This window comes from Notechis scutatus, chromosome 2 (assembly GCF_049901735.1).
Source record: "Notechis scutatus isolate UNSWTSFEM ecotype Mainland chromosome 2, rNotScu1.2, whole genome shotgun sequence".
NCBI lineage: Eukaryota > Metazoa > Chordata > Lepidosauria > Squamata > Elapidae > Notechis > Notechis scutatus.
Genome location: NC_142010.1, coordinates 66,421,879 through 66,438,421, shown reverse-complemented (window position 1 = coordinate 66,438,421; position 16,543 = coordinate 66,421,879). Strand labels below are relative to the sequence as shown.

The 16,543-nt window shown below is 39.1% G+C and overlaps 1 protein-coding gene and 1 long non-coding RNA gene across 3 annotated transcripts in view; one reads left to right on the top strand and one right to left on the bottom strand.

Annotated features, from left to right (window-relative positions):
- Window positions 1–5,402: 5,402 nt before the first annotated feature.
- On the bottom strand, window positions 5,403–11,735 carry TMEM115 (transmembrane protein 115). Its single transcript, XM_026673271.2, has 2 exons — window positions 10,217–11,735; window positions 5,403–6,928 (listed from the first exon to the last, which is right to left on the bottom strand). Exons 1-2 carry the CDS (start codon window positions 11,068–11,070, stop codon window positions 6,721–6,723), a joined length of 1,062 nt encoding a protein of 353 aa, XP_026529056.1. The 5' UTR covers window positions 11,071–11,735; the 3' UTR covers window positions 5,403–6,720.
- The window catches only part of LOC148132054 (uncharacterized), a 112,108-nt gene continuing 107,175 nt past the window's right edge, over window positions 11,611–16,543 (top strand). Inside the window, exon 1 of one of the 2 annotated variants that reach the window (XR_015747547.1) lies at window positions 11,611–11,722. This is a non-coding gene — a long non-coding RNA (uncharacterized LOC148132054). The remainder of the gene's footprint in view (window positions 11,723–16,543) is intronic. The other variant, XR_015747546.1, reaches the window with a different exon arrangement.

Genomic DNA, 16,543 nt, shown 5'->3' with positions numbered 1-16,543 from the left:
ATCTATCTATCTATCTATCTATCTATCTATCTATCTATCTATCTATCTATCTATCTATCTATCTGTCTATCTTTGTATTCTACTATTGAGAAGGGATAACACCTGCTTTCCAAAGAGGAAGAAAAGTGATCACAGAAAAGCTTAATGGAGAAATATTATTGTGTCACAGAGGAACTATTAGTACTGATATATTTCAAGACACTCATGTTGCAATCAATGAAACAGACTAACGTAAGTCTTATAGTTTTCAGAGACAGGTGTAGACTTTGATTGCATTTCACCCCCCCTCCTATTTTTAAATTTTAATTCAGTTCTCTATTATAAAGGCAGGAACAAACATAGATGGTCTTGTTAAGATCTTACCACATGGCATTGTGTAATGAGTATGAGATACGCTCTTTTCAAGCAGCACCTAAATGCCTGTATTTCCAGTGGTACATGGTTTAGATATCTGTAGCTGCTCCTTGTGTTCCAACATATATTTTGCCATACAGTATTATAGTTTAAAAAAATACACTAGGCTTAAAAAGTTTGCATTTGCACTGAAAGCATAGGAAAGATTAATCCTTTCATATATAACATCAATGAACAGTTTATAACTGGTTCTAATGCTATTTTTTGGCTCTGTGTTTACTCATTAAACCAGTCAAGTAATGACTGCTGCGTTGATAAGAGAGAACAGAGGTAATATTGTTATCTGAAAACATCGAAAACAAAATATATGCCACCAAACCAGGGTGGTATTCAGCAGGTTCTGACCAGTTCTGGAGAATCGGTAGCGGAAATTTTGAATAGTTTGGAGAACCAGCAAATAGCACCCGACTGGAAGTTTTACAGTATCCTTTCCCTGCCCTGCCCACCAAGCCACATCCACAGAACCGGTAGTAAAAAAAATAGAATCCCACCACTGCACAAAACTGTAGCAAATGAACCTACCACTGAAACTTGGGAGGAGTGGGGAAAAGAAGCTTGTACTTATGAGTGCTGAAATAAAGATTTTTTTTTTTGAAAAAATGCAGCAACTGTGACATATTGCCATGATGTTTGTTTTTGCTTCCTTCAGATAGATTTTGCATTGTTCAGTCATACAGAAATTATTGGAATGAAAGCTTCAGATTTTGTGAAAGCATAACAACCTCAGATGTTTCTATTAACCTATTCCCTCCCTTTCATTAAGATTTCTGCCTGTGTTTTAGAACATTACACATTATGGCCGCAATATTTTAAGAATAACTTTAGTTATTTTCAAGTCATTGAGCAATAATTTAATATAGCAGTCAGATTAGTTATGACTAGAATTAGAATCTGTTCATTAGAGCCTGTGTATGAACCCACATATCAACTCCTGGATTATAAGCAGAAACAGATTTTCCAATTTTCTATTGGACTAGAATACAGAAAAATGCTGAACACATTTTATACTGATCTCTTCAACTAACAAAGTCTTACTACACCATAGCCAAATATTTTAAAACCAACAGGCCTTATGTCTTTATCTATAGCACTGCTTCAGTTCCTGCTGACACCTCTGGAGTATTGTCTTCTCCTGTCCTGGTTTCATTACCAGTTTAAGTAACTCAGTAAACTAGATATTGATGAAGTAAAATGGGAAAGTGCACTGGTAAAATCATTAAAATAATGATAGGAAGATGAGAATAACAAAATACAGATGTTTTAAGGAACACAAACTCGCAGTCATGGAAACTAATTCCCAAAATGCGTTGTTGAAAACACTGTCTTTCAGAATGCAGAGCTGGAATGAGAGAATTAATCTGATCTCAGCCAATACAGCAGAATTGACTAATAAAATTAGTATAGTACAGGAACCTGGAAGGTAATGACATGCTGGAATTCAATCCATGAAAAGCTAGCCATGAGCTTAATGTACTCCAAAATTCAGAAGTTGATATTAATTAAACCAAGGTGGTGTTAACTAATGTTGTATGGCTAGGTATACTAGGAAAAGAAGCTCAAGATAGCTGGAAATTTCTGAGGAGGTTATAAATTGCACGATTTCCAATGATAATGAGAGACATCTAAAAAAGCCATCTGGCTAATTAAAAATGTTAATAAACTACTGAAAATAAAACAGAAGAAATGCAGCTTATGCATACATATACATACATATGAAGAATGCATACATATGAAGCCCAGCTCTACAGAAGTGATGTCAGCATGACCTAGACTGGCAAGTAACAATAATGGGAAGATGGTGAAATATTAATCATGTTTTTTCCTTTCCCCTTTTTCCATACTGAGAAATATGTGCAAACTTGTCAGAGTATGACTGATAAACAACTGTAACTACAATGCAAGACTAAGCATTAGTGACTAGCTTTCTTAATATATCTACATTTCAAAACCACCTTAAACTATCAAAGATGTTGCTAATGCTAACAATAAGGCTCCTATTATTTGAATAAGACCTTGAAAACTTCCTTGAAGAAATAATTATGCAGATAAAGAGAAATGACCTGAAAATGAATAAAGGCAGTTTAAAGATACATTTTAGATCAATAATCTTTTTATAGCAGCATAACAACTAAATGACAAAATCTGTATCTATTCAGTTTACTGGATTTTCTCCTCAATGGTTGTTACTACCCAAATACTTTACAAACTGTGAGAATACTTCTAATTCAAGAGAGTGTGTATGCCATCATATCACTGTTATCTCCTCACGACTGCCTGAATTAGTCCTGCAGTTTTCTTGGCGAGATTTTGGAAATTTCCCCCCTTGGTAGTGAATGTGATCTGATTTGATTTATATCTGCATCGGATGACTGCAAAAATTTTATATTTCATCAATTTTTAAAATAACTTTGCTGATTTATTTTGCTCATATCTATTTCTGGCTCATCTTTTTTTTTCTAAAGAGAGGGAAATTCTCTTCCTTTTCTATTTATTCTCTGGGAATAAACAGAATCGTCCCTGTGAGAAACATTACCTTAATTTTTCCTGTGGGCATTTTTTAATGGAATATCTACTTCTTTGAGAGGAATTGCCTATGTTTTGTTGTAAAACCTGGCTATAAAAGAAATCTGGATTATATTTAAAATGAAAACAATATATTAAGGATTAACATTATACATTATATATTCTGTACAATGCCCACAAAGAGATATAAAAGAGAGTCAGATCAACTTAATTTCAAAGCTTTCTTGAAAGCCTTTGGAAAAAAAATGCTAAATGAAACTAAATAGAAAGTTTGATGATGTAACAAGAGTTATAAATCAACCTAAGGGAAATACTCAGATGCAGGTAATTACAGTTAAATCAGACTTGCAAATGGATGGTTTGGAAGTCAATTTGTTGCTGACAATTGAAAGAGCTGTTTGAGAATTGTAGGTTCATTGGAGAAGGCTGAAAGGGTTATTTATAATTATTGAAAGATTCCAATTAAGTTTTTTTTTATTAAAATTGTATTTTCAAGAATCAATCAAATTTGATCATGGACAGATTAGAGATAATAGCAGTGGTCTATGGTAGATTAGAAGTTGTAGAGGACTTCCTGCATGTGAAATAATAAATTGTTAATAGAGTTTTGAAGTTTAATTTTGTTGTTGGCTTTAACTGTTAACTGATTTTTTTTACATTAGAGGGTAGGTCAAATTAGTTGGGCAAATAGAGCTGTGGAAGTTTATAAATTGTAGATTTGTTTTGCAAGTTGAATATTATTATTGTTGTTGAAATATATTTATCAGTATTCAACTGGGAGAACAATATTTATGCATTTTTGTCTCATCTTTGATTTGTTTTTGGGAGATGATTTGGAAATAAAATAACTTTGGAAATAATTAAAAACAGCTTATAGAGAAACTGGCCCAAGGTCATCCAGCTGGCTTTGTGTACCTAAGGTAGGACTAGAACTCAGTCTCCTGGTTTCTAGTGGGTTACCTTAACCCAGGGGTGGGCAAACTTTTTGGCTCGGGGGCCTCATTGACTTTTAAAATTTGACAGACGGGCCGCTACCTGATGTCGAAATGCCTGTCATTACAAGTCAAAATCAAATGAATGCAATCATTCAATCATTCACATCAAACCTTAATTCTTTGGCGGGCGAGTTAAAAAGACCAACGGGCCGGATGTGGCCCTCGGGCCGTGGTTGCCCACCCTGCCTTAACCACTTCACTAAACAGGCTATTTCTAATTCACAGGAGTCAACCTGTAACTAAAAGTCTTTCATTAAGAACTTACTTTTTATTATTTAAGATTCCATCCAAAACTAGTGTTATAAATACCAGGTTGCCTAAGCCATTCAAAAAGTGATTCAGACTTTTAAAGTGATTTAGAAAATTATTCCATTTGGGATTTATAAAAATCTAAGCTAAAAAGTATTTTTGTACATGCACAAATCACTAGTTTTGAATCTTTTCAAATTCAGTCCAATATGAATAAATTATTCTAATCAAAGAATTGATCCAACAACTCAAACTGAGTTTTCAGACTGCCTGTGAACTCAAATTTCTGCATTTAATTTTTAGTTGTTCAGCCCTAGTTTTTCACACATATTTGGCTTTTCTAATATATAGGAAATATATTAGAAACAAATTTCTCACTTAACATAAATTGTGGTCGTAAGTTGAGGAGTACCTGTATACTTTTGAGAACTGCTTTTCCACCAAGAAGTTGGCAAATTTCTCCCTCATTACTAACCTTAAAATAAAGCATGATCAAGTCAATATGGTACTATGGTGATTACCCTGTCTTAATTAGCATCATTTCTAATACAGCTGTTATAGGGAATGCATTGTACAAAGTGAATTTCTTCCACAGAAATCATTCCACGCAGATTATATTTCACATTCAGTGGAAGGAAAACACGACAGTATTTCAAATCTGAAAGGACAATATAATTCTTCTCTCTCTTTATTTTTAGAACAAGTACACAACAATGGCAACTCATCAGTGGGTTTTTCTTATTAGTGCACGGAAGAAATTCATATTGGGTGAAGAAGCATTAAGTTTAAGACCTAAGAAGTAGACATGTATTCAACCGTGGAAATTTTAAAGATCGGATAAGCAAACAAATTAGGAGACAGCTGCAGTTGGAAACATTGAATTTTAAGATATCATGGTTCAGTTTTTTACTCAAGCTTTCAGGTTCAAAATGGACAGTGTTTATTATGCAGGATTTCTATAGTGAAATGGGACGAGGAAGTGAACAAGGATGTACATCATCTTGATCAGACTGGGCTTAATTCTACAAAAGAAGCAAGACTCTGTAACATTCAGGAGTTTGCATGTTAAAGATTTCACAACATTTGTTACTGCATTTTAACATCCCCTTATGTTAACAATACTGACTGCAGTGAAAATGATTTTGTGAGCTCTTTTCCAAGTAGGAGCTAACATGGTGAAATGATGAATGACAGATTTAGAAAGCCAATCAAGAGGCACTCTTTAAAAGAACTGTTTATTGATACTGAAATCTGTGTTTTACTTCTTGGTTGACAAAAAAAAATCATGGTCCTTTAAAAAAATCATCTTAACATTTTCATACATTCTCTTTCCATTCTTTTAAGTGCTGTCTAACCTAGTTCTCCACCTTTAGTTGGCTATCAAGGCAAGAAATCTCAGAACTTGTTGCCTCACATAAAAAATCTCAGCCCAAAGGAAAGGAGGTTAATGATCTCACCAAACAGAAAAATTAAGTATCAGCCTCCTGCAAAAAAGAAAAAAGAAAGAAAGAAAAGAAAGAAAGAAAAAGTAGTAGTAGTAGTATGCAACCTACTGTGGCAAAAATTTACCCCAAGAGTGTCTGAATACACTGGTTGCCCACTAAAGACAAAAGCTACTTTATACTTTGAATAATTGTAAATGGTAGTGAAGAAAAATCAAATCAAATTAATTTGCTTTTGGAATCCCATGGAAAGCTTTCCTATCCAAGTATTAACTGGCAATCTAGAAGCAAGCTTCAGCCTGCATCCTTCCACTTAAAAAAAATCAGCAATGGCATTACTATTATTAAACAGCTTTAACTGCTGCCTCTACAAGAGGGAACTTAACAGTTTTATTTGGCAGGGTTTAAAATTATGAAACCCCTGGATATCGGAAATAAAAATGAGTAACAAAGATCTTTTTTGCTTATTTAATCAATATTAAATTGGTTCTTTAATCAATAATTCTGAAAGAAAAAAAAGAAGCCAAATAATCATTGACAACAATCACTGCCACCAAATAAAACTGCAATCGAGGAGAATGCTGTACATACAAAGGGTGTGTTCTGTGATACTTTCGTTGGGTGTATGTGATAATTTAGCATTTAGAATTCAAAGAAGAGTAGATTCATCAGATTGGAGAATACAAGACTCCATTCAGATTAACCAGAATTGCCATTAAAGGAACTAAACACAAGCATTGTGTTAATAGCCACAGTGGCAGCTGTAGGCTGGGGCAAATTTTATAGGTCTTTTTAAGGAGATGCTCCTTATTGAGCTATATCCTCCTTCCTCCCCTGCCAGTTCTGAGAAGTTCTTAATTTCAACACCTTTTTGAAGAGATGAAACAACTTCTCAGGTCAGTTTGACAATTCAGTTTTCACCAAAAGAGTCCTAAGACCTGGCAAAACCACAGGTGGCTCACAAATGTTGGAGGAAGTAGCCAGGAGGCATAGTGTTTTGTTCCTGCAAAACAGGGAATGCTACAAGGGAGGGCAGGTGAAGGACCATTAGCAGCTCTGATATGCAGGAGCAGGCAGTTGATGCAAATGCTTCATCGTCACAACTGAGAGGGGGCATCTTCAAAGGTAATGAGGCTGGATTCTTGGCTGGAAGCTTTTCCAACATTGGCAGAGTCCCGGCTCTTTTCGGGTAGCAAGGGAGTATCGACCTTGGTATTTTCTTCATCTTCATCCTCCATACTGGGCCAGGCTGACTGATCTTCCACACGCTTCAATCGTTCATTCAGTGCTTTTAGAGCCAGTTGTCTACAGAATGAAAAAAATGGTACAAAGTTTGAACAGTCTATCATGCATTCCACAGAACAGGAATTTTCTAGTATTAGTTACCAGAAGAGACTAAAACCACTTTAAAGCTGTGGGGATATAAACAACTCAAGCCTGAAAAAAATTCTTCTTCCCCCACATCACATCCATCTAATGCAGACTATGAGTGTTTTGTCACATGTACTATATAGATTCCTCCACATTAACATCTCCAGCAATATCCATTTAACATATATTTATCTATTAATATCTTTAACTCATGTGTCCATTCACTGATGACAACTATTAGTCAGGTTTCTAGTAATGTATTTGTCTTCTTTCTTAACAGTATGAAAATAGATTGTCTTCCAATATAAAGTGCTGCCATTTAATATAGTCTTACTCAGTTGACACTGCCCAGATATGTGACATTTGACCTTTCTGTAAGAGCTTAACCCCTGGTGGAAAGCATGCATGTTACAATAATGCAATTCCTAGTTCAGGTTGCAGTTTACATATAGTGTTGCTTGAAAGTATTTCTAGTTTAAAAATGCATTTATTAAAAAACAAACAATTCAACACTATAACTCAAGAACAAGAGTAACTGTGTAGCACTATAACTCTTATTTATCTATTAAAGCAATCTAATTCATGGGCTAAATGCTTCATTATATACTACATAAAATTTCATTCTTTCACGGTAGAGTTCAGAAGACAGCAGGAACAATAATTAAAGTAGTCCAGAGTATTTTTACTGATTCAATCCACATCTGCTTTGCTAAAACAAACTACAATCTCTCTCAAACAATCCAAAATAAAACATTTTTATAGAAAACACAGTGTTAAAGACCTACAAATGTTAATTTGATTGGGCTGGAGATCTACTTGTTTCTACATCACAGTGCTTGAGATTTCAGTTGAAGAACATTCTTGGCCAGATTTGTGCTTAGTGCTCTTGTTATCATGTTACAAGTACATAAAATAATTCAAATGGTAAAAAACTTGTCACCATAGTAATTCCCCTAACCATAAAAGGGATGACTAATTTGCTCGTATTTTCAAGTATTAATTTGTGACTCACAAGTGCAAAGTATTCAGAATATATTGTTTTATAAAATCACAATGGAATAGAGGAGAAAACAGGTTTTTTTTTTAAAAAATTAAACCTAAAAAAATAGTTCATTGTGCACTGAATACATTTGCTTTTAACTGAAATTTCTTTTTGGGTAATGAAAACTACTTCCCTTTTTTCCCTTATGACACAGGATTAAGTATTCCAACCCTGTAATTATTTATTCTGCATTTGTATTCAGATTGTTCAGAAAACACAGTAACAGCAGAAAGCTTTTATGGTACAGGCATAAGAGAATGTGAGCTGAAATATCTAAACTACAACAGATCAAATAGTTATGCAAGACAGCTCAGGCGTGCCTGGCAAAGGCAATTCACTGAAAGAACATATCCAAAAGAGACGGTTTTTTAATAACTTTTAAAGAAAAAACTTTTTAACATTGAGCATCACTTTACACAATTACATTTCCTACCGAGGGTATTTAATGTATTAATACTGTTAATACAATAAAACTATTAACTACTCCTCAAACTGATTGTGTCCTGTTTTGCTCCACTACATTCATATGACCTTCACAACATAATTTAAAGCAATGTTTTCTTTAATACAATTAACCTGCTGAGGTGAAAAATAGTATAATGTATAAGTTACTTAAATTTTTGAACAAGATCAGAATTCTTTCCAGATTTTAGACTCAAAATAACCAGAACTAAACAAAAAAGGCAGATTTTTAAATGCTTTAGATGTACCGATTGTCCTCGACTTACGACCACAGTTGAGCACAAAATTTCCATTGCCAAGACAGTGAAATGAATTTTGCCCAATTTTACGACCTTTCTTGTTACAGTTGTTAAATGAATCACTGCAGTTGTCAAGTGAATCTGGCTTCCCTATTGACCTGTCAGGTCGCAAAAGAGGATCACGTGACCCAGGGCACTGCAACCATCATACATGCCAGTTGCCAAGTACCTTGATCACATGACCAAGGGGATGCTGCGATGGACATGTGAAAAACAGTCATAAATCATTTTTTAGTGTTATTTTAACTTTGAATGCTTGCTAAATGAATGTATATAAGTTGAAGACCAGCTGTGTAAAAGAAGTCTAACATATGTATTGTGAATTTTCAAGTCTACAATTCTCTTTGATGATTATAAATTGCAGAGTAATGTCCTTTTGGCTCTTTTTAGACATTTTATTTGGTGAATGTCATACTTAAGACAAAAAAGCCTACGTTTGATATTTAAACTGTTTCAAGTTTAAACTCTAAACAATGTATATATAGTTAGGGTGTGTTCACTTACTTGTTGAAGTTCCCAGTTAATTCAATTGATCATTTTTTAAAGTGTTTAGACATAATTTTTATGGAAAAAGCAAACAACGTACCAGCAACCTTTTGATTTCAACCATGTGCAATTTTCTTAGTAGTATTATAGAAGTAAGTTACAAATGCTTTCTTCTGAAATAATTATATATTTTCAAACCTACTCATTTGCAAGTTTAAATAATGCAATTATACTGTTAATGAACTGCAGAATCCACTGGCAAATTTTAACTACAGTGCTGTAAATAGTAATAACAAACTCACTGCATAGTATTAGATTCTGCTGACTACTGTGAGGTTATCTTTATATAAACATGTAACCCCATAAATGTATGGGTCAAATAAATATGCAAAGTCTGAAAAAGAATTATTTAAATCTATGTTTAAAAATAAACTTTCTTACAACTCACTTTTCCTAGTGTTGGCAATACTGACAATAGAAAGTCTAAAGAAGTAAGCTGGAGGCCTCATTAAAAGAATTCAGCTGGATTCACAATTCTCTTGAATCTCAACTATAACTTCTTGTTCTGGTTTAAATATTTTCTCTCTCCTTTGCTGAAAAGAAAAGGAATTGTTTTAAAATGCACATGAACAGGAGAGTTGTATCTTTTCACTCTTACTACTGCTTTGCATGGATCAACTTGGAAGGTTATTGGTATCTTTGATAGGATATTCTGAGGACAGGGCTCCCAGTAGTAGTCAAACAAGAAAGCTCAATAAATCAAATTTATCAAATACGTAAGGCACACACACACACATATATATAAAACATCAATTTAAAAGGGGATTATTCTCAATAGTTTTATCTTGGAAAAAGTAGCCATAGTTCACTTAGTTCCTCCCTTTTCATAGATCACATAAAAGTTTAACCTAGATATATTTCAAGAAAGATTACCTCCTTCGTTCAGCATCCTGAGGATCTGTTCCAGGCAAGCTGATAGTAATAGAAGAAGGGGCTCCAACATCATAACGTTTCACTGTTTTCCGGCAGACTCTCACTTTCACTAAGATGGTGTGCACAAGATTGGCCAGCAAACCAACCACAGGTTGTAGGATCTCGGGGAAGAAGGTGGCAAATGCAAAATGGTCTGACATATCGCCACGCCCTCGGCTATGCCTCTGGTAAAAACGCAGATATATCCAACTGGAAAGGACCCCAAAGCCGTAAGAAGCCAAAATGTTGCTTTCAATAAGAGTGGTCAGTCTCAACACTGAAAGAACGAGAAGCAAGAGCATGGGGACCACTTTCATTCGCACCTGAGGTATCTTTAAAACAGTACTGTCACCCATGGTTTGCTTGAGGGCCACTAAGACACCGCCAAGGAAACCCAGCATTCCGTAAATGCGAACAGAAAACAAGTAAGGCAGACTGAAGGTCGCCATGTAAGTAAGAAGATAAGCAAAGGCCCCCAGAAGCCCAACGGAGATATTCACCACTGCAAAGAAGATCAACAGTTCCAGGGCACCCCAGAGTGGCTCCAGCAACCTTCCTGCCACCACTATCGTGGCCAGGCTTACGCCCACATCCCAAATATGCTTTTCCACCAGGCTGTGGGTTGCCAGCGTCCATATCCAAAAATTGGGTGGGAAGAGATATCCGGGGGTAACCCCAAGTCCAAAGACCGTGTCTACAGCAAAGGAGAGAAGGTAGAGCAAAATGACAATGGCACATATAGATTTCACGACTACACTGGTGCTGGCTAACACAGCCAGGAAATGCTGCCGTGCTACCGGGAGGTATCTGTTCATGTTTCCCTTCCAAACCGCCGTCCCACCAGTCCAGAGAATTTGATCCAAGGATCTGGCTTAGTTCGGGGGGGGCAAGATCCGCTGGCCCGGAAGCCCTTCTCGTTGCTCAACGCAAACGCCCGCTCCGCTCCGTCATCTTTTCCCACATCGCACCCAAACGGAGTTGGGAGTCCGGTTCGAAATGGAGGGCATCCGCTCCAGTTGTCCCCCTCGCTTCTGCGGCCGCGGAGTCCCTTTCTTCTCCGCAGCACCTTTACGACCTCGTCCCACCGAAGGAGACCGGCACAGCCAAAGCGGCTTCTCGGGCGTGGGTGGCGGGGGAGAGGTTGGCCTTTTAGCGCCTAACAGACGGCGAGGGCTCGACTGGGCCGTTTGGCAGCAGTAGCAGCAGCAGCAGGAGGAGGAGGAGGAGGCGCCCGCAGCCTCATTCAACCCGACGGCAGGGACGGAAGGTTTCTAAGGAAGGCCTCGCTTCGGCCTGCCTTCGCCGGAAGCAGAGATCTCGCCCACCTGCCCCGTCGCTCTGTCGAGGCCGACGCCCGGCGGCCCCGCCCCACGGCGGCACGCCCGCTCTACGTTCCTCCTTGACGCTGCCGCCTCTTCCTCCAGGCCGGCCTCGCTCTCACCGCCCGCACTCCAACGCAAACAAACGGTAGGGCTGCGCACGCGTGACTGGTGACGGGTGCATGACGGGAAATGGCAGCTCACCTATTGCGCAAGGGAGATTCCGGCATGCACTGGGAGCCACATCTCTCGCGCGAGAAATGTGGGAATGCAGCGCGCGAAAGAAGGGGGTGGATGGGGGTGGAAGGAAGGCTGGGTCGCTCCGTAACGAAGCACGCAGTCGTGCAAGCCTTGTAACGCTTCCCCGTGAACTCCTGTTTAAGTCCAAGTGGAATTGATCTTTGGGGAAGGGTGGTTTGTGAAGGAATTGGGCGGCGCTGTCCTGCACGGGCAGATTTGGGTAAATTCAAGCGCTTTTTCCTTTTTTTCTTTTTTTTGTGTGTGTGGGGGGAAGTGTTTCCAAACTTTGGCCATTTTCAGGAATGTGGGCTTCAACTCCCATGTATTATACAACCAGTGTGGCCATTTTGATGAGAATTCTGTGAGTTGAAATTCACACTCCTGGAAGTCGCCAAGCTGGGAAGCCCTACTTAGGTGCAAAGGAACATAAAGAGCAACTTCAAGCAGGACGTTTCTCTGGAGAAGGCGGAGCCACGTCGCCGCGCCACAGCTGTAATTTCGGGGCTCCGAAGTTACAGCTGATATCTTCGCCCCTGGTCGGTCCAACGGACCTAAACCGTCCCGTAGAGACGGTGATAGTAAGGGGCGCGTTCTGTCGATCACAGGGACACCGCAAGTCTCTGGTGGATCCAGAAGAAGCCCCTTTACCATCGGCGGAGAGGCAGCCATTAAGCTGCTGAAGCAGGGACAGCTCCGGAAGGAAGAGAAGAAAGAAAGAGAAAGTGTATCGGCTGGTGAGATTTTTTTTTTTATTTATTTATTTGGGATTTAAGGACACTCTAGAAGAAGAAGAAACCTGTAAGATTTTTGACAGAACTTGATAAGATGGACTTAGTGGCGATTTTTTAGGAGATGTCAAAATGAGGCTTGGCTTTTTACTTTTTTTTTTTCCAGTGAACTTCTATTGTGATTAGTAATTGTAACCAGACTGGTTTTTCCTTTTATAATTACCTATTTTTTCTTTTTTTTTCTCCTTTTTGACTGTTTATATTTTTAATAGAGGTTCCCTTTAGTAATTTTTTCTTTTTTTAAATATATATATATATATACACATATTTTCTTTTTCTATTGGGCTTTTTTTTTTTTCGGGAAGAAGGGGGAGTGGAGTAGAGAAACTTTGTAACTCTGTAACACTGCCAACTAGAGGCTTGAAAATACTTTACTTGAAGTTGAGAGAACTGTGAGAAACTCTTTCCCAAGGACATTGAGTTGATAAGATAGAGGGAGGAACTCTGGAGAATGTTTTCACAGGTGTCTCTTTGGGATTTCTACAATCAACTGAATATTTGAAGCTTGGCTTTGAAACTTGTGGAGAAGCCATAATAAGAGCCTTGGACGTTTAAATAAAATGCAGTGTGCTCCTTGCTTTACTTGTTGTTAGCTTTTATCCCTCCTCCTCAACCCTATAGCATTTCGTAATATTTGTACACTTTTGCTTATCACTATTATTATTATTATTTTTCATTTATTCTTTTTCTAAAGGGAAAGCCTCAGAATATTTTTTCCTTTTTTTTTTGGGGGACTTTTGCTTTTTCACCTTTATATATATATATTCTTTTTTATGGCTATGTTTTATTTTCTTGAGATCTCGCAATTGCATTAAGGTGTGAAGAACCTGAATAATTTTTCTTTTTTTCCTTTTATTATTATTATTATTATTTTCTAATATTATTGGGTTTTATTCTCCTTCTGACTATCGCAACTGAGGATTAAGGTCTAGAAGAACCTGAAGAAACCTTTCTTTTTTCCTTGAAACCTTTTTCTTTTTTTTAAAATTTTGGGCTTTTTATTTTTTACTGGTTTTTCTTTTTCACGTTTTTCCTTTCCCTAATTGGATTACAATTGCCACCCTGCCAACTGGATTAAAAGAGTGGGAAGATTCTGAGTTATTCAAATGAGTAAGAAAATTCTACCTTCTGGTACCTCAACTTCTGCTCCTGCCTCCCCATCAACTGGAGGACGACTTTCAACAATGGCGAAGCAAGATAAAGCACAAATGGATCTAACGACGGTTATACAAGGAATTCAAGAACTTAAAATGAGTATTGAACAAAGGATGGGGAGTATCGAACAAAAAATTGAAAACATCCAACAAATGATGGTGAAATATGATGAGAGACTGCAAAAAATGGAAGAGAAAGACAATCAAAGAGATGAGAAACTGCAAAAAATGGAAGAGAAAGACAATTAAAGAGATGAGAAAATTGGAAATATTGATGACAGAGTGACAACGCTTGAACAAAACAAGAATGTTGCGATATCACCCAATGACCCAATGACACTATACCTGCCAGGTAACAAAACGGCCAACAACAGGTGTAAAGATGTGATTGGTCAACAAATATAACCTTATATGGTCAACCATGCAACAGGTGTAAAGATGTGATTGGTCAACAAATATAACCTTATATGGTCAACCATGCAACAGGTGTAAAGATGTGATTGGTCAACAAATGTAACCTTATATGGTCAACTATACCAAATGTAACCTTATATGGTCAACTATACCAAATGTAACCTTATATGGTCAACTATACCAAATGTAACCTTATATGGTCAACTATACCAAATGTAACCTTATATGGTCAACTATACCAAATGTAACCTTATATGGTCAAACTATGCCAAACATAGCCTTATATGGTCAAACTATGCCAAACATAGCCTTATATGGTCAAATGTACTATTTCCACACATATCCCTCCCACCTCAAATCCCACCCTAAACTAGCACAATAAAAGAAGGGAGCACAGTTTGCTCTGGGCTTCCTCTCCCAAGGACAAGCCTTTGTGTCGTTGTCATCATTGCCGCCGTGGGAGGAGCCCGCCCGGACAGTCGGTCCGGGTGCAGGCCGCCAGCTGACCCCTCATCCCCGCAGTGGGACCGGCAACGCCTCAACTGGTGACCCCGACGTGATCTCACCCAGCCGGACGAGCCAGCTGCAGCCCAGGGGTGCCGTTTCGTGTTACGGATCCCTCCCCAGGAATCTTCTGCAAAGAGGACATCCTCCCTTAGCAAAGCTGCATCTGGCTGCATCTGGTCCTCTTCCACGACGTGATTCTTGTCTAGGAATACGTTGCCCTGACTCTCATCTTACGCACCGGGCATCGGCATGCGCAATCGTAAGTATGGGCTCCTCACTTTCCAAAGCTCTGTCCAAGCATGTGGATGAGCTTCACTCTTTAGTCAGGAAGGCTAATTCTGTACAGAAAGTTAACGGCACTACTATCTATCCTCTCTCTCGCAAAAATGTTACCTCCTTTCTCCTTTATCTCCAAAAACACTGTCCTGCTTATCCTGAGGAGGGTACTCTCTTACGTTCTACTTGGGAGCGCATCGGGAAATGGATTCACGAACCTCCTCGTGCTCCACCTGACATTCTGTGTGCTTGGCGCGCCGTTATGGCTGCACTCAATACCCTTTACCCACCTTCCGATCCTGTCCCTACCCGTTCCGTCACACCTAATCCTCCCCCTGATCCTACTTCTTCCGATCCCTGTCCTCCCTCTGCCCCCCCTCCTTACGAACCTACCAAATCCCTATATCCTTCCTTGCCTCCGCCACCTTATGATCCTCCCTCAACTTCTCTGCCATCTACTCCTCCTTCACCCCATCCCCCGCCTACCCCGCCCTCGCTGCCTTCCCCCCGTCCTCCTTCCCCTGTCCATAATACCTTTCAACATGCTCTCGCCACTGGCCAACTCACCGGGGAAGACCTCTCCTGCTTCCCCATGATTCTTCAAATTCCTCAAGGTGCCGCTGCCGGCGCCGCGCCCATTCCGCACTATACTTCTATGCACTGGGATCTCATGAAAGAGCTCAAATCTGCCACTGTTAGGTACGGTCTCAAGGCACCCTACGTCCGTATGCTTTTGGAAAATATCTCCAGTAATCATAATATCATTTTTTCTGAGTGGCAGATGATGGCTAATATGCTTTTAACTTCCTCCCAACTTGCTGCATGGCATAACGATTATCGCTTGGCTGTTACTACTGCCGCCGCTAATGGTTTGCCTCAAGATGTCACCCTTGATCATCTCCTGTGCCAAAATACGGTCCAACAACCACGCCAGGAAATCACAATTGGTGCCGCTGGATATGGTATCATGCGTAATGCTGCTCTTAATGCTTTTCGCCGTGTCCCTGATCCCTCGCAGCCTTCTCTTTCCTTCACTAAAATTCTTCAGGGACCTTCCGAACCCTACACTACCTTTATCGATCGCCTTTCTGAGGCAATTAACCGCCAAATTGATAATCCTCAAGCTCAGGCGGAGCTTCTTTCAAAGCTTGCGATTACTAACGCTAACGCTGATTGTCAAAAAATACTCAAACCGCTTCAATCTGTCCCCCATCAAACTATTGCTGACTATATCCGTGCTTGTCAGGATGTGGGCACAGAGTCTCATCGTGCTCAGTCCACTGCCTCAGCTCTTGCCTCTGCTCTTTCCTCTTCCTTTGCTATGGCTGCCCCACGCTCTGGCAACTGCTTTAATTGCGGTAAGCCCGGCCATTTCAAATCCCAGTGCCGAGCGCCAGGTGGGGGCGGCGCTCTACGCGGCCGCTCCCCCTTCCCCTTCTGTTAAACCTAAAACTATTTGTCCTCGCTGTCGCAAAGGATTCCATTGGGCTAGTCAATGCCGCTCTAATCCACCCCCCAATCAACCCAAACCTTCGGAAAACTAATTTCGGGGCCGGCGGCTAGCCCCACCCCCAAGGCCGCGCATTCTCT

Excerpts from the sequence above, each read along its gene's own strand:
- TMEM115 (XM_026673271.2), bottom strand. The coding sequence starts at position 11,070 with ATGAACAGATACCTCCCGGTAGCACGGCAGCATTTCCTGGCTGTGTTA. Across the intron at positions 6,929-10,216 it reads CAGGATGCTGAACGAAGGAG|ACAACTGGCTCTAAAAGCAC; the intron begins GTAATCTTTCTT and ends TTCATTCTGTAG.